The sequence below is a fragment of the Ovis aries genome, chromosome 2 (assembly GCF_016772045.2).
Source record: "Ovis aries strain OAR_USU_Benz2616 breed Rambouillet chromosome 2, ARS-UI_Ramb_v3.0, whole genome shotgun sequence".
Lineage (NCBI taxonomy): Eukaryota > Metazoa > Chordata > Mammalia > Artiodactyla > Bovidae > Ovis > Ovis aries.
Window position 1 is genome coordinate 106,521,710 of NC_056055.1, and position 27,528 is coordinate 106,549,237.

Sequence of the window (27,528 nt, forward strand, 5' to 3'; positions counted from 1 at the left end):
AAGAGAAAAATACTATGAATTCTAAGTTACAGATGAGGATACCAGGACTGGAAAAGGTATCACTGCTAACAAGGCTGACCAGTTTACGATCTTCCCCTGACATCAGGTGCATTTGGAATCTACCTTGTTAGATTATGCTAATTCTTCTAGCCTAGACAAGTATGTCTTTCTCTTCAGTTATGTGTCATTCATTCTGTATGAATAAATCCATCCAATCTCAAGCCTTCCATGAAGCCATCTTTCTGACCCACAAGGATCTCTCTAGAACAACTCACCAGGTGTTCAGGACCTGATGCCTCATGCCCTTGTCTGGTACTGTTGTCTAACTGTCTCCACACATGCATCTTTCTCACCAAGAAGTGCCTTCACTGACTGTCTCTCAGCAAAGCACAGCAAGTATTTGTTCAACTGATGTAACAATGCACTTACTTCAAATGATTGTTTTCCACAAAATTCAAACATGTCTATAAATCTCCCCATCCTGCCCCCAATTTTAAAATAAGGAAGAGAACAAATATAATAACATTACATTTTGTTTTTTCAGGACAAAAATAAATTGTTTCTCTTTTATTTTTATGGGTACAATTATAATTTATTCAATGAGAAAATTGCTCTGGCAACTCTGTCTCTCTGTAAGACAGTTCAAAACAGAACATGAAAAAGTACTTTTTATAGAAAAATCTGTCTATTTTATGAACATGATAATAGAAAACAGTCAGTCTGTAATGAATACCTCTTTTGCTAAATAATCTCAAAAATCTTGGTCATCCAGTTTCCATAGACTTAGACTAGAAACAGTAAGAAAAACAAATACTATAAATTGGCAAGCCAACACAAAAACAACAGATGTCAGGATAAAATTTTAAAAAGGGAAAAAGTATAAAGAAACCCAGAATACATGGGGGGGGGGGTGGGTGGCAGGGGAGGTATATGTGTGCGTGTGCGTGCATGCGTGTGTGTGTGTGTGTGTGTGTGTGTGTGTGGCCAAGGAGAGCAATCTGAAGCAGCAAGATAGTGTTACCTCCCCCAACCCTGTGTCAATAAACCCTGCAGACATTACTACATTATAAAATAATCTAAACTTGTTCTTAATGATAAGCTTAGGTCAATAAGAAAAATCAAATGTTTGAAAGCTATACTCAGAAGAGAGGAGAATAATCAGTACATTTCAGAATTATTTCTATCCAAAATGCCTTTTAAAATGTTAATGCTTAAAAGTGGGAAGAAGAAAATGTGGTTACTCAAACTGATTAGTCCCTGCAAGTCTGGATAGCAGAGATGTCCTTGTTTTGAGAAACCAATATATGACCGGAACATAGTACGGGAGCAGATTAGGGAATAACCTTCTGCTTCTCACAGATGATGGTCGTAATAACAGTCATCTGAGCTAAACTTTCCCTTGTCTCTTCACTACTCTTTCAATGGCAGCCTTCTCTTAGTTAGTTTTCCCTGATTCACAATGAGAATATCTTGGATGCTACTGAGTTGGTTTAACTCAGGTTCACTCACTACTTGAACACATACCTAATATGAACTTGTCCCTCAATATATTCATAGAATAAATGTCTAATTAGCTTCTAAGATGTTCCATGCAGTTCTAGAAAGGGGGAAACAGCAGTGAATTGAATAAAAGCACCAGACGTCAAGCTGCATTCTCCTGGGAGAAATATTTAATCAGTCAGCAACCCCACATAGGAAGGAAAAGAGGTATCAAAGGCTAAAGAATGATAGGAGTGTATATTAGACTAGCAGAATTAGAGAAGAAACATATGTTGCTATATTTTATAAAGGCAAGTCAGTCATATTTGGACAATGGAAACTAAAGCAAATGGTTCAAAGTGGGGCTATTAAGTGAGATAGCTTAATAACAATCTACAAGTGTGATATAAATTGTCATAAGAAATCTGTTAACTAGAATCTTCCAAATCAAAAAGGAATACCACCCAACTAAATGTGGGAGGCTGGTAAACTAAAGAATTAATGAAATCCATTATACTTCTATGAGATTAAAAGTTGTACAGAGACCATACTTACAATATCGTGCTTCTACTTCTAAAAGCTGTTTCAAATCTCTTGAGTTGGAATTTTTCATTAATTCCTACTTAGAAACAAACTCCTAACTGCTTTCTAAAATATCTCAGTAACTTCGATGAAAAAAATTAAAGGACCTATATAAAATCTGTATTTTTATTTAGATATTCCTCCCATGTCAAATGTTACCTCACATCATTAGTGAAAATAATACAAAGAAGTTCAATATTGCAGCTTACCCTACACAATCCACCTCTCTAGGATAATTTAGCGAGCGAAGCACTTGTTCTAAGTTCCGTAAGCTTCTTTTTAAATCACCTGTTGCCATTATTTAACGTTTGATTCAACTCCAGCTTTGAAAATCATCTAATTTTTCACCTGAAAAAAAAAAATCCATGAGACATTGTTTAACTCTTTGTATTTCTGAAGCTTATTTAATCTCTTTTGTTCATAGCTCATACACACTTAAAGTATTTATTTTAGCTATTTTTCCCCAATTTATCTTCCCTATTGGTCTGGTATCCTCTATATATTCCTGAATGTCATGTGCACTTTTCCCTTCAGTATTTTTTCATTAAAAGAAAAAAAGTAAGTTTGCCAGATGCTCATCTTCTTACAGTGAGTCTGATATCACATGTGTGTGTTCTCAGTCATGTCTGACTCTGTGATCCCATGGACTGTAGCCCATGGGCTCCTCTGTCCATAGCATTTTCCAGGCCAAGAATACTGGAGTAGGTTGCCATTTCCTCCTCCAGGGCAGCTTTCCAACTCAGGGATTGAACCCACATCTCTTGTGCCTCCTGCATTGGCATGCAGATTCTTTACCACTGATATCATATGACACTTTTGCAAATACTTAAATTATGGTACAACAAAGTACCATTTGGGAAGACATATCCCCCTAAAATAATCTCTATCAATGACTATTTTGGCTACTTTTTAAAGGGTACATAATAAAATCAGTAGGAAATGGAGACAAAGAAATTAAGCACAGGTTTAGTCGGTATTCCCAGGGCTCTGAACTTACATAGCTGTAAATCAGATGGCTTGCTTAAAAAATAAAAATAGATGAGTTAAAAAAAATTCAGGATTCGGCTAATTACGTATGGCAGATTAAAATGTATGTTACCTTTATTCCCTTTTCTAAACTCCAGTAAAATGAAAGTAAATGATTAGCAACCATATATACTCATTAGGAAAAAGAAAACCAGAGGGGACTCCACATGACAAAATTTTGGAAGATGGAAAACAGATGGATGAGTTAACAACCAACCTAGCAGAGCAAAGTTAGATCAATCCCATCCACCTATTTAGGAGGAAACCGACAACAGCAAGACAGGTTCAGAAATGAGGGTCCTTGATTTTCCTGAGGGGTACAGCCAGGGGCTTGAAATAAGAATGATTATTTGAAGGTTGACATAAGAAGCAACTAAACCCTAGAGATTCACTGTTCCTCTGCTTCCACTCCCTCCCTCCATATATAACCTGCTCCGATAGGCAACTACCTCTGATCCCCAGGTTTAACAATGAGTTTTTAGAAAAATCAGCACAACCCACAAAATATTGAGTTGGAATTCATTAAAATTTAAAACTTCTACAAAATACACTGTTAGAGAATGAACAGATAGGTCACAGATAGAATATTTATAAAATACATACTAGATAAAAGACTTATTTCCAAAGTACACAAAGAACTCTTAAATGTTAGAGTAAGAAAACAACCCTATTTAAAAATGGGCCTAGTATCTGAAAGTCTCATTAAAGATGTGGTGGTGGTGGTTTAAGTGTGTCTGACTCTCTGTGAACTCATGGGCCAGGCTCCTCTGTCCATGGGATTTCCCAAGGAAGAATACTGGAGTAGGTTGCTATTTCCTCCTGCATGGGATCTTCCTGACCTAGGTATCAAACTCCCGTTTCCTACTTGGCAGGCAGATTCTTTACCACTGAGCCACCTGGAAAGCCCCAAAGAAGATATAGATGGCAAATAAGCATGTAAGATGCTCAACATCAAATGTCATTATGTAATTATACATTAAAAAATGACACCACTGCATATCTTATTATAATGGTTAGAATCCAAAAAACTGACAGTACCAAATGCCTATGAGAATAGCAACAAGAACTCAAATTTTTGGTAGGTGGGAATGCGAACTGCATAGTCATGTTGGAAGATGGTCTGGCAGACTCTTACAAAGCTAAATGTCACACAATCAGCAGTTGTGCTAGTATTTACCCAACTGACTCAAAATTTTAAATGTACATACAAGATTCTGCATGGAAATGTTTATAGTAGCTTCCTCTTAATCATCCAAAACCAAAAGATATTAGGATGTCCTTCAATAGGCAAATGAATTAAAAAAAAAAACAACTAATACATCTATACAACAGTATATCATTCAACAACAAAGAAAGGCAACCAAGACAGAAATGAACCTTAATGCATCTTGCTAAGTAAAAGGCTTCCCTGGTGGCTCAGAGGTTAAAGCATCTGCCTCCAATGCAGGAGACCCAGGTTTGATCCCTAGGTCAGGAAGATCCCTTGGAGAAGGAAATGGCAACCCATTTCAGTATTCTTGCCTGGAGAATCCCATGGACTGAGGAGCCTGGTGGGCTCCACAAAGAGTCGGACACGACTGAGTGACTTTACTTACTTGCTTACTTAAGTAAAAGAAACAAGTTTGAAAAGACTACATATTGTTTGTTTTCCATTTTATGACACTCTGGAAAAGGCAAAACTGTAAAGACAATAAAACTAGAGATTATGGCTGCAAGGATTCAGAAGTAAGAAGAAAGATCACAAACAGTTAATGTGCAAAGCAACCCCAAAGAAGGGGAAGGTGAAAAAGTCGAAAGCTAAGTTAACTTTGGAAATGAGAGGCATCTAGAAGACTAAAGGAAAAATGAACTGCACATAAACACTGTACTCTAAGTATAAAGTCGTTTTCCATGTACATCAGAGTTATGATGCTTCTACACATATACGCTGGAATTGAACAATTAGGTAAATGGATGGCTGAACAGTAGAAGGTATGATTCTCATTGCTGGAGTGGGAGTTTACAGAGAAGCAAAGGGAGGCGACTGGAATCAGCCCTGCCTTGCGGATTAGTTCAACATATCAGTGTGAACTCATGTTTAGCTTAATATAGATACAGAAATATGTGCAATGCTGGCTCCCTGGAGAAATGGCCAATTCTCAGACTGGGGCAGGAAATATACAAGATGAGCCTGAGGCTCGTTTTATCATTATTATCATTCTAGAAAGTAAAAAAGTACACACAAAACAAAGAAACCAATCCCACACTGATAGGAGTATGTCATAGGGAATGAAACAGCTTCCAGAGATCAAAGCTGAAACTATCTGAACAACAACAAAAATCAGCATAACTCACTGTGAAAAAATAAAGAAAAAAAGTCTTATAATGATTTCAATATATGTAAAATAAGCATTTGATAAAATTCAACATTTACAATACTTAGGAATAGAAGGGAACTGCTTGCCATCATGTACAGGATATTTACAAAAAATTTACTGTAAACATCATATGTAAAGGTGAAATATTGAAACCTTTCTTCCTGAGATGGGGAAAAGGCAAGTTTATTCTTACCATTTCTATTCAATATTGTACTATGGGTCTTAGTACAAAAAAACAAGAAAAAGAAATAAAAACTAAAAAGGAAGGAAATAAAAATGTTACTACTCACAGATTGTATTTGAAAAAATTCAAAAGAAATAAAACGAATTTAGCAAGGTTGCTGGACTGAAGGTCAATATACAAATATCGATTGTATTTCTCTGTTATTTCTCAAATAATTTAGAAAATATGTTTAAAATTATATGTATAAATAATTCACTAGCCTTAAATATCATAAATGTGTGAATAAATTTAAAACGGATCTGTAAGACCTCAAACAAAACAAAAAAACAGAAAACTTTATTGATATAAAGCCCTAAATAAGAGGTCTACATTCAGATCAAGGATTTAAAGACTCAATAAGTTGATCTCATAAGTCAAGGAATTCCCTCCAGCACATGCCCCACCAAAACACACTATAGTTTTTTAAAGGTGGAAATTCACAAGCTGATTCTAAAATTTGCATAGATATGCAAAAGATAAATGGGAAATAACACCATGGTGAAGATGATTAAAATTGGAAAATTCAACCATTGGATATGGAGAGTCATTATAAAGTTAAATTTAGAATCTACCAACACAACAATGAAACAGAAAAATGCACAGAAATAGACCATGCATATATCAACACTAGACTTATGACAAAGTTGATGGAGAATAGCCCTGGAGAATGGATGCTCTTTTTCAATAAAGTGTACTGTGTCAACTGAATACCCAGATGGGCTAAATAAATGTTGACCTCCTTGATGTAAAGGGAATTTTATATCCTTTACAATCAATTACAGGTTTGTCAAAGATCTAAATGTGAAATATACGACAGATAGGCTTTTTGGAGATTACAGAATAGAATACATGATTCTTCAAGTACAAAAAGATTTAAGACTGATAAAATGAGCCACAATAAACTTTCTATCTTCTGTTCATCGAAAGATACCATTAGGAGAATGGAAAGATACGTCATTGAGGGGAAGCTGATACTGTCAATATATATAAGCAACAAAAAGATTTTTTTTAAAAATCCTACAAAGTAATAAGACAACTCAACAGAAAAACAGGGAAGAGATCTGAACAGGAACTTTACAGAAAAGTAAACGTGAAAACAACAAAAATGTGAAAAGATATGCAACCTTATTAATCATTATGAAATTACAAAGTAAACCCAAAGGCAAGGTTGCAAAGCATCTGAAACAGAGCACAATGCTGTGAAAGTGTCAAGTCGTACAATGATTTTGGGGAACTTATTAGTGATATATACTAACATACTCAGGGTCCATGAAACAGGAGTATGAGGCCAATGGATACAAATAACAGAATATGTATGTACTTTTATGTGCACAAAAAGATATGAACAATATTTGAGATTTTAAATGGTTCATTTTTTTAAATCTCAAAGAAAATATCATGGAATTACATTTTTAAATGACTCATTTTATTGCATGGGGCAGGGCTTTCTTTAGACTAAAGGAGGTTATTCCCAAGGGAGGTACCTAAACAGGTAAACAAATGGTTAAAAACTTTTGCAAGAAAAAGACAAAGGGCTTCTAAACTATAACCAATGAGGCAAAGCTCAGTAACACACTTCAAAATATCTAGTATTTATAACTGTCCAAATATATAACAATACCTTGAGTACTGAATCCTCTGGGAATGCTGCTCCTCTCAAATGAAGTCACTGACATTAAAAACAAAACAGAACAATCCATAAATCAGGGGAACTAGAGTCAGCATGATCATGTCCCCTGGTCAACATCTCAGCAGTTACCTAGGGTACAAATCACCTTCTCACACACCTTCCCTGTATCTATATATAACCTGAGATGGGGTACAAATGTGCAAAATCCTAGATTTAGCAAACTTTCTATATTAAGCCACTGGCCGCAATTCTGTACCCTTTCCTTCTCTTAAACGTACTATCTTTTTCTTTATAGCTCAGCTGGTAAAGAATAGTCTGTAATGCAGAATACCCAGGTTAGATTCCTGGATTGGGAAGATCCCCTGGAGAAGGGATAGGTTACCCACTGAAGTATTCTTGGGCTTCCCTTGTGGCTCAGTTGGTAAATAAGCTGACTGCAATGCAGGAAACCTGGGATCGATCCCTGGGTTGGGAAGATCCCCTGGAGAAGGGAAAGGCTGCCCACTCCAGTATTCTGGCCTGGAGAATTCCATTGACTGTATAAGTCCATGGGGTCACAAAGAGTCCAGCGCAACTTTCACTTTCACTTCCTGTTCCAAGTCTCCCCTCCTTTATCCACACGGTAAAGAATACATTATCGAATATACTTTTAAATGCTCATATGTGAGTTTTAGTCAATATTTTCCAGCCAATCAACCACCTCAACTAAGCATTTACATTTTTAAGCAGAGGAAATTTCAAGTGCAAAAAAAACTAGAAAAAAAAGGAAGTCATTCTAAACTCACTTTCAACAATATATTGGCCAAGAAAGATCAACCTTATTTAACATCTTTCAGGATAACTGGCGGAAAATATGTACATAGGGAAGCGGTTAAGGATGACTTCCCAAGACCAGCCTTAATTTTCCTGGAAAAGATGAAGTAGGAATTAATCTGGCTGTTGACTGCAAAAAATATATATATTTTTGGGTGTTGTCACTGGCCAATATAGTAGGTCTTAGTCTGTTAAGTTCCAGACCCAGGTGCAAGTGCTAAGTTGCTTCAGTTGCCTCCGACTCTTTGCAACTCCGGTGTGTAGTCTGCAAGGCTCCTCTATCCCTGGGATTCTCCAGGCAAGAAAACTGGAGTTGCCATGCCTTCCTCCAGGGAATCCTCCCCACCCAGGAATAGAACCTGAGTCTCTTACCTTCTCCTGTATTGGCAGGTGGGTTCTTTACTGCTCGTGCCACCTGGGAAGGCTCCAGACCCATGTACCTTAATCAATTCTTCTAGGGGCACATTTTCTCCTAAGACATTCTATAATTTAGTATAAATTTTATCTCTTTCCACAGATTTCTTTTAACCCTTTTTGAGGTATATTCCATCTCTGTGATACATGAAATTTTGTTTTATTTAACACTTTATAGTATCTTTCTTTTCTCTTAAGTCCTGTAACATATATTAATGTCTCATTATTTCTACCTCTGCTAATGGAGTTTCTGACAACAAAGTATGTCCCTGGAACACATCCTCTTCTGTACCAGTAGAATAAATATTCTGAAGAAGAGTATGATAAAAGTACAGCTGGGATCTGTAGGTGAGGAAGATAAGTGATAAAATAGGAAAGAAAAAAATTAAAGGATCAAAAAAATTGAGTATTACAGAAAAAAATTACAGCTACTGCTCTACATTTTCATGGAAGGCTCTACAGTTTATTATAAAACTGAAAATCACTAAAAATCAAGACATTAACAAAACGCCAATGTAGGAATTGTGCACATTTTAACACAGTAGTTTCAGACATGAAAAATAACTTTTTAAGAAGTCACTTAACATTTTCACTTTATAACACTTATAAAAAGAAATTAAAAGACAAGGCATATACCACTCAGCTTGTAGCACAGATTCAATCACTAAATGGTCTCAATATTGCTGCCTAGCTTCCTCCAGAGTTCTCTGCTACGAGTTAGATCTGCCCCACTGTATTATAGGAGGCATCGTGAAAACGGTATAAAATAGCAGTTTAAGACGATTAATCTAATTCAGTCTCACTGCCACTAAAGGTCATTAAATGACACCTCCCAATGGAATGCCAATGAACTCAGTGATTTTTGTTCAGAATGAAGCAATTAAACCGATCGCTGTAAGGACTATGGTTGATGACTAAGAGTTTGTGACAGCTATTGATATCATCTATTAAAAATAATAGAAAAGAAAATTGGGGGAAAGGGGGAGTAAGGGTCAAGTATATAACTCTGCGGGACAGCTGTGTTCATATATAAAACCGTGTAAAGGTCTGCGGGTAATTTTAGAAAAAGTCTACTACAGCCCTGATTCCAGAATCCAAATTTCAGTATTTTTTTTCCCCCAGTAACGAAAAAATCCAGTCCTGTAACAAAGTGAAGTACTTTTTCTTTCCCCCTGAAATACTCGGGAAAAGTAAAACAAGGAAAACATCAACTATCCTCAGCTCTTCCCTCTCATCAGTATTTGCGAGGAACCGGATTGCTTAGCTCAGAGGCTCCAGTAAGAGGAATCGGTCCGTCCAGGACCCTAAGTCATAACCTTTCTGAGAGGATGAGCTCTTCCCACTTGGACGTTATCAAAAGGATATCCCAGTCGGGTTCATGGGCAAGGCACATCTAGGGCTCTCCTCCTCCCACTTAATTTAAAAGTATAAGACAGAGCTGTTTCCCAGGGCTTCGGTTAGGGCAGGGAGGAGAGGCGACCCCCGCCAAATCCCGGGGGCAGCCCCGTCGGCTCCTCCGCGCTCACCCAGAACCGCCCAGCAAAGAAAGGGCTCCGAAGGCCTCTGGCCCCGCACAACGGGCAAAGGAGGTGGTAGCATATGCAGCCCGAGAACCCCGGGAGCCCAGCCTCCAGCAACGAGTCCTTGCGGCCCGACGCCGCTCCCGGGGCGCGCTTCTCGCGCCGACCGTTTGTATTCGGAGCACCGCGGCAGGACCTTCAAAGCTGTCGGCTCCCCCATGTCCCTGGATTCTCCGCCGCAGATTCCACAGAATGTCTATCCAGAGCCCTTGGAAGACTCGTCCTGCCGAGAGGTTTTTCTACATTCTGTCAGATCCCAAGCTGCAGACTGGAAGTCTGCCCAGTTTTGAGACTCAGAGGGGCTCGAATTGGGAAATGAGAAGCCGAGACCCTGTGACGAATCGTAGACCATGGAGATGAAAATACTTTCTGAAGCCTCTGAACCCTAACGTCACTTCCGGCAACAATAGGAAACGTCAAAACTCGGCCGCTGAGTGGGCTGCAGCTTGAGGCTCTCTGAGTTCGGAAGGATCCGGTGCTGTTTTTGGGATTCTCCCTCACCTCACCTCCACCAGCGTGAACAAGTGAAGTTTGAACCGGCTTCTCCATGGCCTGGGCGCCCGTTCCCGGCTGAGTCGTTTTCTTTTTGGCTTGAAAGCCCCCGCCCAGAGGCCGATTCGTCGCGGCGGCGGTTGGATCGCAGGTCGCTCAGGTAAGGGCGTCACCCTACATATTGCATAGCTCTTGAGTCTCTTCCCTGTACACCCCTACTTAGCTTCTCGGAAATAATGACAACGGATGCTTACCAGTTGGCAGAAACTTGCCAACCTGTAAGACTTTGGGGCCAATGACAGTGCAAAACATCTTGAGTGACAGCGGTGCTGGCTAATTAAAATGAGGAATCCGTGTCAGGAGGCGGGAGTAGGTGTGTACTTGTATTCCTAGGTCACTGGGGTGTAGGTCAACTTGGGACCCCAGGTAGGAGCCGGCTTCAGTCTGAAATAAAGCCGTGAAAAAGCAGAGGTTACTCTTCTAACCTAGATGTAGCTTTTAAGTAGAGTGGGTTTGGGGGGAGTTCATAAGCACAGTTTTCGATTTTTTACATGCTTTCCAGTAACATGAATGCAAAACACTCACATACAGGTAATGTTACGATGGATTGCTAGTTGCTTTAGCTGTTAAACTTTGATTATAAACTTGGAAAATTCTTAATTTGTCGTCTCGTTTGTTTCTCTGTGATTGGGCTCTAGTTTCTTACATGGTGGCTGCTCAATTAAATATTATTAAAAGTGGATGAAATCACAAATGGATCCCAATCCTCAGTCAATTAAGGGTTTTACTTTAGGTTTTGTGTATATTTAGCAATTTAATCTTTGAATCTAGTTCTTTTAACAAGTGGAGTTTTTATTTTCAGGAATCCCAGATGTTTCTCTCCATATCAATAGGTCATGAACTTTATTACTGCCAAGTGAAGCTAATTTAGTTTTCCATTTCAGCTTTCCTTGTTTTGTTTTGTTTTTTTTAAATTTGGAGTTGGTGACCATATTTCTGGGATAGGAGGGATTTTTTACCACCTAAGAAAATGGTTTACAACATTGAGAAGATATCAGAATGAGAAATGTTTTATTCTATTTTCAGGTTGAATAGGAAGCTTGCAGGTTTTATCCAGATAACTTGACAGTTTGTCTGAGGTGTTGTACACAGTGTGGCACCTGGCTTTCCCTCAAGTGAGCAATCTAAGAGAGCGAGCACCCAAAACTCTCTCTAGTCTTTTATAACCTAGTATCAGAAGTTGCCTCCTCTCATCACTACTGCCAACTGCCATATTCTTTTGTTAGAAGTGAGTCAGTAAATCCAGCTCAGTCATTGTGGAAAGGATTACACAAGGGCATAAATCCCAGAGTGCAAGGGTCTTTAGGAGCCATCTTAGAGGCAGCTTAACACAGTTACCCTGGCTGATAACTTTTAGGAGTTAATAGGAATAACTGAGCAAAATTATATCCAAGAGAAATGCCTGGTTGTAATGAAACAGGCCAACTTAGACAAGGATTTTCCTCCTTGAAAAGAGTTTTTTTTTCCAAGGGGGGAATTGTGTAGGGGGTCTTTTTTCCTACTGATTACATAAAGAAAGGCTTATTGTTTTTCTTGGAAAACTGCTTGAGAAATGGCATGTGTGAGAGGAAGGTTTGTGTTTTAAGGATATATATGAGCAGAGTACCTCATAACTGGAGATTGTGTATTCCTTACCGATTGCCATTTTTCATAGTTGAAATGATTTCAAGATAAACATGAGCAAAGATAGTTTTTAAGGTGGAAAGAAGTTAGGAAAGGCTAGAGGTAAGCCTTTCTAGTGTAGAAAGAATATGGCTTCTCTATGTTGGTATGAGAGCAAATAGAGATAGGAGAGGTGTGTCTGAGAACAGAAACACATCTGTGTGTTTGTCTTTAAGCATTATTAGATGTCAGATTACATTCTTTCAGCACTACTGGACACATATCACCAGCACAGTTTTTGTCAGTGAACCAAATAACCTTATTAGACATGAAAGGTATAGGCTTCGGGGTTTATTATTTTGGCTTTGAGTCACTATAAAATTGCCTATGCTTCTTCCAGTTTTGAAAGATGTTGTCAATCCTTAGTAAAGCATTGTTCAAGTTTATCTTTTAAACTTCAGGTGCTTAACACTAGCCATTGTAAATTTTCAAATTGTAGATTTGGCCTTTAAAATGGTGCTCCCTATCAAGTTAACATACTTCATTTATAGTAGGATATAGCCAATTAACTAATATACTTTCAGCCCCTTAGATGTCTGCCAAATTTTAAAGAGGTGCTTGCAAAAATAACACAGTTGAAATACTTCATTCATAAAAATATTTTATGGTAATAACTAGATAAGCTAAACCATGCATCATAATTTCTTATACCTATGATCAGTTTAATAGGGAATATTTTGTGTGTTTATTGTGCCTTTGAATAGGTTAAAAATAGTTATTTTCCTTACTTCACAGTATAAAAGCAATGAATTACCAAGAAATTATCTTTTCTTTGATCACAGAGCATTGAAGTTAGTCATTCAAATTTACAAATTTATCGTTCATTACTTAACCAACGGCTATATACAAGTCTGTCTTTTTCCCCTACATTTTGATTCAGATTTGAAAATTGAGGGTAATCCATTGGCTGATATGATAACGTGTCAAAATCATTAATATGAAGTCTATGAATTATTTGTCTAACTATGTTGCATTTTCAATGATTATTTTACTTAATATTTTAAAACAACTTTAGTGAAATACATCCACTTCTAGAAATTTATGTTTTCCATTTATTTTTTTTCTCATGGTTTTGTTTTTCTGATATTTATTGACATGGATTCTATGGTAAAACTTGAATGAGTTTATATTCTATTTAGGGCAAATGTTTTTATGATGGAGAGATGAAAAAAGATATTTGATTTCAAGTTTAGGCAGCAGTTTGGTTTAGGTCTGTGATCAGCAATTTGTGTATTCTGCAAGAACAGGTTGCAGAGGATTTCATAAGCTATTTGAAAGAACGAACACAATTTCAGCAAGTGAGCCATGCTTGAAGAACCCCTATTTGCTTATGCTGAGCAGTAATTTGTAGAAGTCACGAACATAGGGAAAAGAGACAGAAAGGACTAATGCTAAATACACATGTACATGCACACACTTCCATCTCTATCACCTCTTCATTTTGTTTTAATTTTTCAGATTTTCTCATATTTAGAGGATCACAGAATTTTATAGCTAAAAGAGAATTTAGAGATCGTCAAGTTTGAAACTCTCTTTATAGGTGAGGAAAGTGAAACTTTGAGTATGTGCCTTGTAGTCACAAGTTGAAGGAGCCTGAATAAAGCACACATTTTGTGTTAGTCTGTTTTCACTGTTAGATGTTTTCTCATCTTACTTCTGACTTTTCTATTGGCTGCTGTCAGTATTTATTTTATTTTAAGGGCTTCCCTGGCCCTCCAATGGTTAAGACTTTATGGACCCAAATGCAGGGGTCACAGGTTGGATCCCTGGTTGGGGAACTAAGATCCCACATGCTGCAGGGCATGGCCAAAAATAAAATTAAAAATATATTTATTTTATTTGATACTTTGTCTTTATTTGTATAAAAATATGTCAATGACAATGACAGTTGTTGTTTTGTTTTTTTATTTCCACAACTCTGATAAGAGTGGCCTTGTGGTCAGCGGGCATGGAGTGTGCTGTGCCCTGAGGGTTGGGAATGTGCTGCCGTGATCACTGCTGATACAACTGGGTCGAGTAAAGGGTGCAGTTAAACAATCAGTGCAACTAAAGGATAATTCTGGTGAGAAATTCAATAAATTTATTTTACTCTAAAGTTAAAACAGACAGTGGAACATCTCTCTGCAAAAGAAGCTGAAGAAATAAGTGAAATTGAATAAGCCCCCAATTCTCTGCTTTTTGGTTACATTTTAAGTGACGTATCTTAATTTTTACACTTGTTTAGATACCATTTGGTAACATTCATTACAGAATCAAATTAAAGAGCAGGAAAAAAAAAAACCTTCAGAAAACAGTGATATTGTAAATCTTTTTTGAATTAAAAAAAACTACAAATGGTATGCCTTTTACTAACAAAAAACTGCTCTTGCAGGACCAGATCTTTAAATTTAATGAGTGGTTTTTTTTTTTTTTTTATGTGTTTAATGTACCCTGTGACCTCTTAGTACTTAGCTATTTCCCTTTTCTCCTTAGAAGGACCTCCTTGTGGACTTAGCCTCCTTCATTTCTCTACAGTTGTTGCCTTTCAAATTTAGAAGTGTGTTTGGTTATCAGGTTTTTTTTTTTTCTTTCCTCTTTTTCCCCTTCTCCTCAGTCTGTTTTAAACTACCTTGGTGGTCTGTTCTTTTGGAAAAAGAGAAATAAATGCCGGGGCTGCCAATTTGGTTATAAATGTGGAAAATATTTTCTCACAGAATCTCCCATGTTCTTATGCAATCACATGATAACACTTAGAAAGTAACTAAAAATCTAGTTACTTCCTTGTTGGAAAAAAAATTGAAAATTTCTAAGGCAATATAAAGGAGTGAATTTCCTCATCTTTAAGTTTTAGATGTGTGTTAAAACAAGATAACTCTTTTGGTACACAGAGTTTTAGATCTTTATCTGAGATAGGAAATTTCTTATTTGTAAATCCAACTATTTAGACATTTAGGAAATATTGAAAACTAATGATTTATAATGAGTATTTAAAGTAGCTTATTCATGTCACTCACCACAGACTGGTGATTTAACACTGCTTATTCAGGAAGACACTTTATAGAATCTCCTTTGCGTCAAATGAAAGTGTTTAAAGCAGAATGCTTTTCTGAGACCTCCAGACTCCTTTGTTCTCTTCCCATCTTCCCCTGTGTGTCATCCATCCATCTAAATGGTGTATGAACCATTCTTTATCACGTGTAGTTGTTTCCACAGCGTGTGCTATTTGAATCCTTAGTGCCATAGAATTACTGAAAGCAGTAGAGCAGTGTGTTCCTTTAGAATAATACTTAATTTGATGTTTAACTTGTTGCATAGGGATGTTTTGATTAAAGATGATTAATATACTTTACAGATAATTTTGTATTAGATATACCAGTAGGTATTAATAAAACAATCTTTAGCATTCTTTTGTGGAAAAGTTCTACTCTTTTGAAAAGAGAGCAAGATATTATAATAACAGAAAAGTATTGTTCTCATAAATGTTAATAATTAACTTGATAGAGCTTTTGGTAATTAATATAATCTATGCAAAGAGTTGACTCATTGGAAAAGACTGTGATGCTGGGAGGGATTGGGGGCAGGAGGAGAAGGGGACAACAGAGGATGAAATGGCTGGATGGCATCACTGACTCGATTGTCGTGAATCTGAGTGAACTCAGGAAGTTGGTGATGGACAGGCAGGGAGGCCTGGCGTGCTGTGATTCATGGGGTCGCAGAGTCAGACACGACTGAGCGACTGAACTGAACTGAACTGATGCTGCCTTCTAAGTGGAAATGCTTTTGTGCTGTTACAACAGTTACGTTTAGACTGCCACTGTATCTCTTTTTTTAAAAAATGAAAATTATATCTAAAATATGTCAGAAAAGTTTCTCAGATTTTTGCAAGAGAAAAGGGAATGAGTCAGGATATACATACTGCTTGACAATTAAAAGATGCCTTTATATATTCAATATATTATCTCAGTTAAGACTTATAGCAATCCTGTAATATAGATAGGAGTGATTTCCTCCATTTTACAGGAAACCAAAGATCAGAAACCTTGTTTGAAATATCTAAGGTCACACAGCATATTGTGTAATTGGAACTCCAACTTTAAATTCACTCTCCAGAATAGCTGTGTCAAGAAAACCTACACAGTTCTCTCATGCAGACCTCATATAGGCCACATTCTCTAGTCTCAGCATAATAAAACTAGACATTAATTTTAAAAACCAGAAGGCCTTTAGATTAAAAAAAGAAAGAGCTCTTTTAAATTATTTGGTCAACGTGTAAAAAAAAAGTACTATTGTTATTGTCACTGTTATTTTAATAGAAATAAGGATAGTAGTTAGGAGATTAAACAACTGATGATTTTTTAAAATATTTTTAAAATATTTTAAAGAAACTAGATCATTCTCACAAATTTGAAATATTATAAAATTATTATATTGTAACTTTTAATATTATTAACATTATAAAATTATCTCCAGCAATCAAAATTAAATCACATTATTTCCTGTACTTTGATTTTTAATGAGTAAACCACTTTTAATGTAGTTTGCATTTATGCTGTTTCTTTATTAGACCCAGGAATAGGCACACATCAATTCTTCTGTATTTATACCTCTACTCGATTATTGATACATCCTAAGTAAACAGTCTACACATTATTATAACTTGTATGCTCAAAGATTTGTATTCCTTGATTCTCTCTTCTTTGATCTGTATAGTGTGTTCCACAAAGTCAGAGGTGATTCAGAGGTCATAGATTTTTAATATGGATTTCCTTAAATCTAAAATAGTTCAGTTCAGTTCAGTCGCTCAGTCGTGTCCGACTCTTTGCTATTTGTCAGATGTCACTAGACTTGCTGTGTCCTTGGTCACCCTCTTTAGAGTGTTATTAGAGTGTCTAGTTATTTAAAGAACTTTATTGTGACATCATTTATATATTATAAAATTCACTTGTTTTAAGTGTACAGTACTCTGCCTCCCACCTTTTTTAGTTAATTGTAGCTACACATGCAGTTGTGAGGAATATAGCAAGAGAGCTCTTGAACACTTTGCTTAGTTTCCCTGAGTAACGTGCCATATTACAAAATCATAATATACTGTCATAACCAGGATATTGAAATTAACATTTCTCACCTATCTTACTCAGAATTCTGCAGTTTATTTTTGCTCACATGTGTATGTGCATGTATGAGATTCTGAGCAGATTCACATATCCAGTACCACAGTCAAGATACTGAACAGTTCAAACACCACTGGGATCCCTGGTGCTGCCATTTAAAAATACAGCCACTTCCCTTCTGGGTAGTGATGCTGAATATCTATCATGTGATTATGTACCATTTGTGTATCCTCTTTGGCAAAGTATCTGATCATGTCTTATGTCCTTTTTTAATTGAATTGTTTGATTTTTTCTTTTTTTTTTTTGGCTGTTGTGTTTGAGATATTTTCTCTCCATCTGTAGCTTGTGTTTTTGTTTTCTTCATATGGACTTTTTAAAGAGCAAAAGTTTTTAATACCGATGAGACTGACTTTACCAACTTTTACTTTTATAGATTGTACTTTTGATGAACTCTTTGCCTAGATGTAGACCCCTAAGATCTCCTTCTCTATGTTTTTCTAAAAGTTGTATTATTATGTTTTGCATTTAAGTCTATGATCTATTCTGATTATTTTTTGAAAGATGTGAAATTTAGATAAGGTTGATCTAATTCAGTTTTGCTTGTTGTTTACAATTTAAAGATTCATTCAGTCAACAAATATTGCTGAGTGCTTTGTAGGTCTGAGGCACTGTGTTTGGTACTGGATTTTTCCTTGTAGCCTATTGTGTTGAATCATTCCCCCATCTTAGTACTTACAGGCAGTTCTTACTCTACATGGTACCATATAAACTGAAATGTGTGCTTTTTAGAACCATGGCCTTGCTGTATAAAGTCTCATAGAACTGTTATTAAGTAGTTAGCATGGTCCTGTACAAGGACTACCTGTGTATATATTTTAATTTGTATTTCTTACAGTAATAAAGCACAATATGATAGGTGAGTCCCAAAATTATTGTTGTTTTAAGGAACATATGTTTGAGTAATTCATATTTTATAATCAAGAAATATGCTTAAAAATACAGATCTCAACAGTTGTAAATTGATTTCAGAGATCTAACAAATTAGCATTCTATACATAAAGCTCTTTATAATTCAGGTTCCTAGAGATGTGAAAATGTCATAAAGATCTATAGTAGAAATTTCCTGTTAATAAATTTAGTTTGTGATACTGCAAAAAGGACTTTTGATATGTTGAATCTTCCCATAAAGTCATAAAGTTTCCATTTCTAGAAATATATCTGTAGTGATTAAAGATGATGATAGTACTGATACTGAATTGCCAATATGGTCTCTCTGTTATCACTGACTGATGACTCTATACTTGACTTTATTTGCCAAACTGTGTCAATCTAAGCAAAGTTAGTTTCTTCTAACTTTATATATTTACTAGATGTTATTTTTCTTTCTCCTAGCAAAAGTAAATGGCATCTCCAAATTCACAGATCCTAAGTTCATGAAATTTAGAACCAGGATTGTAACTGTTCAGATCATTATGTCCAGAATAATCAGGTATACTCTGAAATGGAAGAACCAAAATAAGAGTTATCCTTTAAAGGTGGTTGAATGGTGACTACAAAACTACCTGTGATGGTAAATTACCTATGTGTTAGGTTCTCTTAACCCCTCTAAGTTCTTTGGAGTAAGAGTTATTCACTGTTTTCCTGATGAGGAAAATAAGGACCACAGACTATAGTCCAATCAGATTCTGTGTAGGAGTTTGAAGTAGATCTTTTTTCACATCAAAGCCTATGTGCTTTCCACAAGAACAGTAGCTTGAAAGAGAAACTGCAGCTGGAAGCAACGGTGGAGGTAATAAGCAGCTGCAGAGGTAAAAGAGATGAGAGTTAGTGATGAAGAAACAGATGGTAAATTGTCTTTGCCAGTTCTGCACATAGGGCTCAGTGGTTAGGAATAAAAGCTTTGGACTCAGACCTGAGTTTGAATCTCTAGTTTTCCACTTGTCAGCTCTGAGATTTTGGGCAAAGTTGCTTAACCTCTCTGAGTCACTATTTCCTCAGCTATAAAATAGGTAGAATAATATCTAATATCTACCTGTTAAGGTTGTTTTCAGGACCAAAATGGCATAATGTAATTAAAACTTCCACAATGCTTGGCACAGAGTAAGTGTTAAATAAATTGTGGTTTATAGTACAAAAATAATATTATTGTTTAATATTTGTTATTAAATATATTCAAAATATTGTGTACATAATATTACACACAAAAGAAGGGAACACAGCCAGTAATCCCAAGCCTTAAATCTGCACACACAAAATTAAAGTGTTTTCCCCTCTACTTTCTTTAAGAAACATTTCTTCTCCCTTTAAATAAAAATTTTTATCACAAATGGCAAAAATAATTCTTACTGTTTTAATGTTTGCCTTGACAAGGGTTGCTTACTACTCTTAAACCGTGATGCTGAACTTTTATCTCCTTAGTGATGGTTTTCAGTCTGTATGACACTAAACTCAAAGAACAGTACTTCTTAAACTTAGTGCACATCAAACTCAGTTATTTTCCAATTTCACATGCTTGGATTCCTCAATGAGAAGATTTCTGTTTACAGAAAGTTTGTGAGATTAATAAAAATGATTGGTGCATACCTTTTATCCTGGTAGCTCAGACAGTAAAGAACCTGCCTGCAATGCAGGAGACCTGAGTTTGATCCCTAGGTCAGAAAGGTCACCTGGAGAAGGAATGGCAACCCACTCCAGTATTCTTGCCTGGAGAATTCCATGAACAGAGGAGCATGGCAGGCTACAGACCATGTGGTCACAAAGAGTCAGGCAGGACTGCCAGACTAACACTTTTCACCTTTTACCCAGATTCACAAATTTTAAACATTTTACAATATGCTTTAACATTCTCTCTGTGTGGAGATTGACATTACTGTTTTTCTGAACCATTTGAGACTAGGTTTTATACGTTATGCCTTAACAATTCAGTATTTTTCCTAAGAACAAGAATATATTAAAAAGTTCATTTGGGTTTTTCTTTAACATCTAACATTACAAACTTTTTGATCAACGCAATATTCTGGCAAAGCCATTACACAGTTATCAAATTCATTAAAGTTAACATTCATGTAAGTATTTTTACCCAATCTTAGGCTGTATATCTAGTTTTTTAGTTATTCCAATAATGTCCTTTATAGCACTTCTTTTTGCAGTATATTATCCAGTCCACACATTGAATTTAGATGTCATGTTTTTCAGTCTCCTTTAATCTGGAATTATTCCTTTCTTTAGCTTCATGGCATTGGCAATTTTGAAGGAAAAAAAATGATTGTAGACTTGGGTTTCTCTGATATTCCTCATGATTAGATAAAGATTATACATTTTTGGCCAAAATACCGTATAATTGTTATGTCCTTCTCAGGATCCAGAGGCACGTAAGTTCAGAGGCACATATGTCTGTTTGTCTTTTATTGATAAAAGTTAAGTTTGAACACTTGGTTAAATACTATCTGATTTCTTAATTTCTTTTTGTAATTAATGAGTAATGTATAGAGGCAGATACTTTGAGACTCTGTAAACTTTCCATTCTTTATCAAACTCCACATTCAGCACTCATTGATAATTCTTGCCTGAATTATTTTTTCTATGATGATAGTAAAATGATAATTTTTCTAACTCCATATTATTCAGAATTTTACTATAATGAAGAGCTTTGCTTTCGTCTGTATGTGTTTATTGATCATCAGTGCAGACTCACTCATGGATTCTTCTTTATGTGATAATTGGAGTATCATTCTATAAGTTTTATTACTAAAGTGAAAGTGAAAGTCATTCAGTATTGTCAAACTCTTTGCCATCCCATGGAATTCTCCAGGCCAAAATACTGGAGTGGGTAGCCACTTCTCCAGGGGATCTTCCCAACCCAGGGATCGAACCCAAGTCTCAGGTCTCCCACATGGTAGGCGGATTCTTTACCAACCGAGCTACAAGGGAAGTCCAAGAATACTGGAGTGGGTAGCCTGTCCCTTCTCCAGCAGATCTTCCTGACCCAGGAATTGAACCAGGGTCTCCTGCATTGCAGGCAGATTCTTTACCAACTGAGCTATCAGGGAGCTATTTATTATTGTTTATTATATAAAGAGCTATTTATTAACAAAGGGCTCATCATTTTCACTCTGTAAAAATATGGTTTTGTCAAAACAAATGAGCTAACATTTTATAATTATCTGTGAAGTGAACTTTATATGTAATATTTAATATACCAGCCTTTTGAACTGTGTGTATTACTATTATAGTATATATAAATTATCACCTTAAATATGACAAAACCAGAGCTTAGACTGTATGTGTGTGTTAGTCGCTCAGTCATGTCCGACTCTTTGCGACTCCATGTAATTTCCTTCTGGAGTGGGTTGAACTGGAGTGGGTTGCCATTTCCTTCTCCAGGGGTCTTCCCAACCCAGGGATCAAACCCAAGTCTCCTGCATTGTGGGCAGGTTCTTTACTGTCTGAGCCACAGGGGAAGTAAATTCCCCAGAGTCCTGTAAGTGCTGACCAATGGAGTCAGGACTTGAACTCACGTGTCTGTTCAGCGTCAGAGTCCTTAATACCATGCTCCCTCTGTGACGTGCTTCACAACTTCTGCAATGGATCTCATGTCTTTTTTAGTTTAATCACTTTTCTGACAGTTTCATCCACATGCCACACACCTGTTACCCTAAGGAAGACTGGGAGTAGGATGGAACACTGTGGACACCCTTTCCTTTCTCCAAAGGAGAAATTTATGATATTAATCCTTCTCAAGTGATTTATCATGCTGCGTTCTTCCCCCGAATCCAGAACTGCTTTAAAGGGAAAAAGACATCCCACAATGGTAATTTGCAATATTATTTAGCAGTAGAAGATGCAGTTTTCTTTGTCTGAATCATGTGTATAATGTGCCTCAAACCTCCACCCTCCCCATTAACTTTTTTTTAATCCTAAGAACCATCTGCTGGCTTTACCTCTTTTCTACCTGCTGGATGCTTTCTGAGTCCCTTTATCCAGTGCTCTATTTAAATGATCCCATTTAAGTCCAGAGCCTAGGGAAATCACCCTGATTCTGCGTTCCCTAGCAACATCCCTGAGAAGAATAACAGCTGCCTAACCATATGCCACCATAAAGAGGTAGGGAAGTACGTACAAATTGACATTAGATGCCTTAAATCTCCAGACTTCAGACATCATAGTCATCATATTTGATTATTTACCTTTGGTAGTGCAAGTGCGAAAGAGAAGAATAAATAAAATTATCTAAAGTGACAACAGATATACTGTGGATGAGCTTAGCAATCAATTCAATTTCTAGATATGTTCTTGCTAAGATCAGCAGAGAAATGGCTATGATAAAATTTTTTAAATGTTTATGAGTCTTGTGTCAAAATTAAGCTGTACTTATGTTGTAATATGACAGCATATTTAAACCTTAAGGAAACTTAAAGTTCTTTCCAAGTTTTTTGTTGATATTCTGTACTTTTTTCATTGTTAATTTATTGTCCGTGGTTTTGCTTCTTCCAGAATGTCTTATAATTGAAATCACACACACAATGTAGCTTTTTCAGATCAGCTGCTCTTACTTAGTAATATATATTTAAGTTTCTTCTGTATCTTTTCATACCTCATTTCTTTCTAGCACTAAACATTCCTTTGTCTGGATATATCACTGAATTTATCCACTCACCTACTCAAGGACAATTTGGTTGCTTACAAGTTTTGGTAATTATGACTAAAGCATGTGCAGGTTTTTGTATGAACATGAGTTCTCCACTTATTTGGGTAGATACCAAGGAGCATGAATGCTGAAGCATATGGTAAAAGCATGTTTATTTTTGTAAAAAACTGTCAAACTGTCTTCCAAAGTAACTGTATTGTTTTTGAGTTTCCACATCTTTCCAGTATTTGGTGTTATCAGTTTGGGATCTCAATCATTCTGATAGAAAATAAGAATTTAATTATTATAGCTTAAGTACTACTTTAGGAACTGCTACCATAATGGTAATATGTGTTATAAGGAGGAAAAGTTACTACCTTTTTTAGTTTCTTTGCAAAAATACATTATCCTACATTTAAAAATTATTAATATGTTCCTTCTCTCTTTACCTCCCCCTTCCTCCCCCTACCCCACCCAATCTCTTTATAGCTTAAGCTTTTGGATTTCCAAGGACGAAGAGTGAAAAATTATCCTGGACTGTTTTTCCTGTTTTAATCAACAAGTAGTCATTATCCAAATAATAACCAACAATTCAGTAAATATACATGCTTTTTTAAATATTGAAAAAATAGCCTTTGATCTTCTTTCAAATTCCACTCAGTTTTCAAATTTATTTGAAATATTTCCATTTTCAAAAATTATTCCTGATAATTTTCAGAATTTCTGGTCACCAGTAGTCTGGGGGAGAGGTTGCTTTTTTATATTTTGATTACTACTCTTTATTGTAAACAGCCAATTAAAACAAAACCATATTTTAAGGTTAGATCATGCAATGAAATTTAATGATTTTGAACAAAAACCAGTTTCTTCCTCCAAACTTTTTGGGTTTTTAAAACAGGAATATTTTATTTGTAAAAGAAATCTTGGAAATAATTTTTTATGTTAGTTAAAAATACTTCCTGTTTTCATTTTTCTCAATGAATTTATTTGCCCTGGAAAAGTTACTTATTTGCAAAACCAAATGAAATGGAAAGGCTAGACCAGTAGCCTTCTAAATATTTGCATATGAGGAAGTCTGGTATTTGTAACAGATAAATGTAGAGCTGCTCTGGTGGGAGGTGGAGTGGAGGCAAGAGAGACTGGAGCACCCCCTCCCCTTCTGCCTTTTCCCAGGGACCTCTGAGGAGTCCATAGGACCATGTGGAGAAGAACTGGAAAATTGATTTTAAGATTTGTATTTAAAGCAGCAACAGAACCAAATAGTCATCACTGAGCTCTTTATGGTGGAGATCTAGGTGTCTAATTTATAAGGTTTCTGAATTAGACTTCAGGGCCTATGTTACATTTTATTACAGCCAACAACTTAAGAGCAGACTGGCAAGAATTAAACGAAAAGCCTGTTTCACAGCTGTTATGCATCTGGGAATTTGGTTAAAAGGGGCTAGCTTAGCTTAGCCTGGGTTGTGATAAAAAGCAGTGTGTAGGACCTTTTAAATGAAGTCCTGTGCTCTGATCAGAGTTATATTTAATACTGGCCCATAAGTCCACATAATTATAATTTTGTAAGAGTCTTTAGGACGTCAGTAACTTTTAAATCTTACCTTGTGAAAAATGATTATGTCACCTGTGGATTTTAAAAGCAGTTAGCAAACCGAGATAAAGGTGATAATCAAACCAAATAGTTCTCCATATCCAAGTTTCATACTTACAATGTTCTGACTGTTCTTTGTAATTTGCTATTCCATTTAATATGTTTTAATGAGGCATGTTAATTCTGATAAACGAATGCTTCGTGTAGACCTGTCGTACTGCAGGGAAAGGTGGATTACTTTCTTAATGGAGCCTTACTCCATTCTGGCTTTTCTCCCAGGCTTGCAGATGGGTCAGGGGCTGTGGAGAGTGGCCAGAAACCAGCAGCTACAGCAGGAAGGCTACGGTGAGCAAGGCTACTTCAGCAGAGAGCAGAGCAGGAGGGTGGCTGCCAGCAACATGTCTCACACCAGTCATCGCAAACACGTCCAGGGGGGCATTGACATATATCATCTTCTGAAGACAAGAAAGTCTAAAGAACAGGAAGGATTCATTAATTTGGAAATGCTGCCTCCTGAACTAAGCTTTACCATCTTGTCCTACCTGAATGCGACCGACCTCTGCTTAGCTTCTTGCGTTTGGCAGGACCTGGCCAATGATGAACTTCTCTGGCAAGGGTAAGTTCAACTCACCATATTTGACCCAGATATCTCTAAGTATAACCTTGCCTAAATGCTTTTTTTTTTTTTTTTTGGAGGGTGGAGTGCTGCTTTTTTCCATTGTAATATTCCCATCAAACTTAATTTATGGTCCTATATTTGAACTTTGTAAAAAAAAAAAAAAGTTTATTTCTATGCTTATCAGAACTCAGTCAGAATATAGTTTTCATTTGGGATTTAAATCTAGATTGTTCATTTCTAAGAGAAACGCTTCCTTTATGCCTATATCTCTGACTCTTGATTTTTTTTTCCTTGATAAATTTAAAGGCTGGCTTTTTGGTTTTTAATTTAGGAGAGGTTCTGTTGCCTTTACATAGCTTAGTAATAAAAGTCAAAAGCTATGGGAATAGAGTAAAGAGGCTGTTAAAATATTGATAATTTTCTAAACAAGTTACTAAACTCCCTGTTGCAGAATCATCTCATTTGGCTGGGGAAAAAAATGCAATGATATAAATTAACTATGAAGAAGATATTCCCATGTAAAAGTGAATATTCTACCCACTTTCCTCAGAAATTTTGGTGTTACAGGCTGAGATAGTAACTTTCTTATTTTCCTGTAAGCTCGCTCTCTCTCTCTCTCTGTGCGTGTGTGTGTAAAAGAGAGAAAAGAAGGAAATTTGGAAGTTTGAGTCAAAAATCAATAATATCAGAAAGTGAAACTATGGTATCCATCCAGAATTTCTAGGAATTGTAACAAGATGAAAGGTTAGCTTTCAAATAATAACCAGTAGCTAATGCCCTTGAACAAAATTGGAAACAAGTGTCCCAATGTGTATTAATAGAAACAGTGTGTTTTGAGGTATTTTAAGTATTACAGATTTTGTAAAAAAGTCATGTTTAGCTCTGATAGTAAAGAACCAGTGTTTTAAAGCAATATCCTAACATATACTAATCTTAATGTTGCAACTTTTCATTTAAGTATTAAAGTTACAGCATTACAGTTTCTCCCTCTGTCCAGCAGTTCCCCCATCCCCCGCTGAGTTATATTTCACAATGGAGCACATAATTGTTTAATTCTGTTTAGACTCTTGGTTAGTACTGCAAGCTTGAGAGTAAGTTCCTTTGATTCAGATCCTGCCTCTACACAAATTAGCTGTGTGACCATAGGCAGCTTTTTTTATGGTGTCTGTGTTTATCTGTAGTGCCAAATCATAGGATGGTTGTAAAAATTAAGCAAATTAATACTATTACAATGCTTTAAATAGTGCCTGACATCTGTTAAGCACTTGGTAAATGTTAGCTGTTATCATTGTCATCATTAATGTTTAACTTCAGTGGGACTCGAATATTACTAATCTTTTTAATTCACATTTATTAAGTGTCAGAATTTGAAGATGTTTGTCTGTTTTACTCTAGTAAATAAATAAAACAAGCATAAAATTAAGCAGTTTATACTTCAGAGCTGTAAAATCCAATTTTATATCATTTCATATCACTGTTTTATCATGTATTACATCTTTAACTTAGAAGATTCAATCTGGTCATGTTTTCTCATTTGACTTTTATCATACTTCCAGGCTGTGTAAATCCACTTGGGGTCACTGTTCCATTTACAACAAGAACCCACCTCTAGGATTTTCTTTCAGAAAATTGTACATGCAGCTGGATGAAGGCAGTCTCACCTTTAATGCCAACCCAGATGAGGTAAGTGAAGAATTTGAACATTTGTAACTGTTGAACTTAATTGCTCCAACATAATACATTTGCAAGTAAAATTATAAGTCTCTGAACATGACTTTTGAATCACTGTGAAGCCCAGTATTTGGAGTAATTGCTGTATGACTCAGTCATTTCTTTCTTCCTTACTGTGTCAAGTACAAATCTTGCTATCTGCTCGCTCTGTATGGCAGCTTCCATGACGCACACGCAGCCATCGCCTACATTTGGTTGAGATACCACTGCATTATCAGTTGAGAGCACAAAATATATTCATCAGACTTTATCTGCAGCATTTTCTTCATTTCCTCATTTCCACTTCGTTATGATTATCAGAGGATACAAAGGATATTTTTCTAGTTCGTGACACATCAAAATATCTTTAAATAATGCCTTTAAAAATCTTAATCCCATGATAACATAGAAACAACTTATAGATTGTTATAAAAATTGCATAATTTTGCATTAATTCTCTGATTTTTTTCCTTAAGACAATAAGCAAATACAAATAAAGAAGAGAGAGAGTGGGAGAATCAAAAAGAACTTCTTGAAATGAATTAATTATTTAATCATTTCTTAAGATATGAGT

General features: G+C 36.1%; 2 protein-coding genes across 15 annotated transcripts in view; one reads left to right on the forward strand and one right to left on the reverse strand.

The window, feature by feature from the left end:
• Positions 1-10,218, reverse strand: part of CEP44 (centrosomal protein 44) — a 34,827-nt gene extending 24,609 nt beyond the window's left edge. For 4 of the 13 annotated variants that reach the window (XM_042243554.2, XM_060411043.1, XM_060411042.1 and 1 more), the window contains exons 1-5: positions 10,051-10,218; positions 8,758-8,866; positions 8,483-8,662; positions 7,289-7,336; positions 2,271-2,409 (exon numbers count right to left, since the gene is read on the reverse strand). In XM_042243554.2, coding sequence (XP_042099488.1) covers positions 2,271-2,359 — 89 coding nt within the window. In that variant the 5' untranslated portion in view covers positions 2,360-2,409; positions 7,289-7,336; positions 8,483-8,662; positions 8,758-8,866; positions 10,051-10,218. Of the gene's footprint in view, positions 1-2,270; positions 2,410-7,288; positions 7,337-8,482; positions 8,663-8,757; positions 8,867-9,840 lie in introns of all 13 variants that reach the window. The other 9 variants (XM_012129326.4, XM_012129346.4, XM_012129337.4 and 6 more) reach the window with 3 other exon arrangements.
• A 294-nt stretch (positions 10,219-10,512) lies between these two features.
• The window catches only part of FBXO8 (F-box protein 8), a 37,920-nt gene continuing 20,904 nt past the window's right edge, over positions 10,513-27,528 (forward strand). Inside the window, exons 1-3 of one of the 2 annotated variants that reach the window (XM_042243556.2) lie at positions 10,513-23,629; positions 24,905-25,241; positions 26,801-26,927. In XM_042243556.2, coding sequence (XP_042099490.1) covers positions 24,913-25,241; positions 26,801-26,927 — 456 coding nt within the window. In that variant the 5' untranslated portion in view covers positions 10,513-23,629; positions 24,905-24,912. The remainder of the gene's footprint in view (positions 23,630-24,904; positions 25,242-26,800; positions 26,928-27,528) is intronic. The other variant, XM_004004454.6, reaches the window with a different exon arrangement.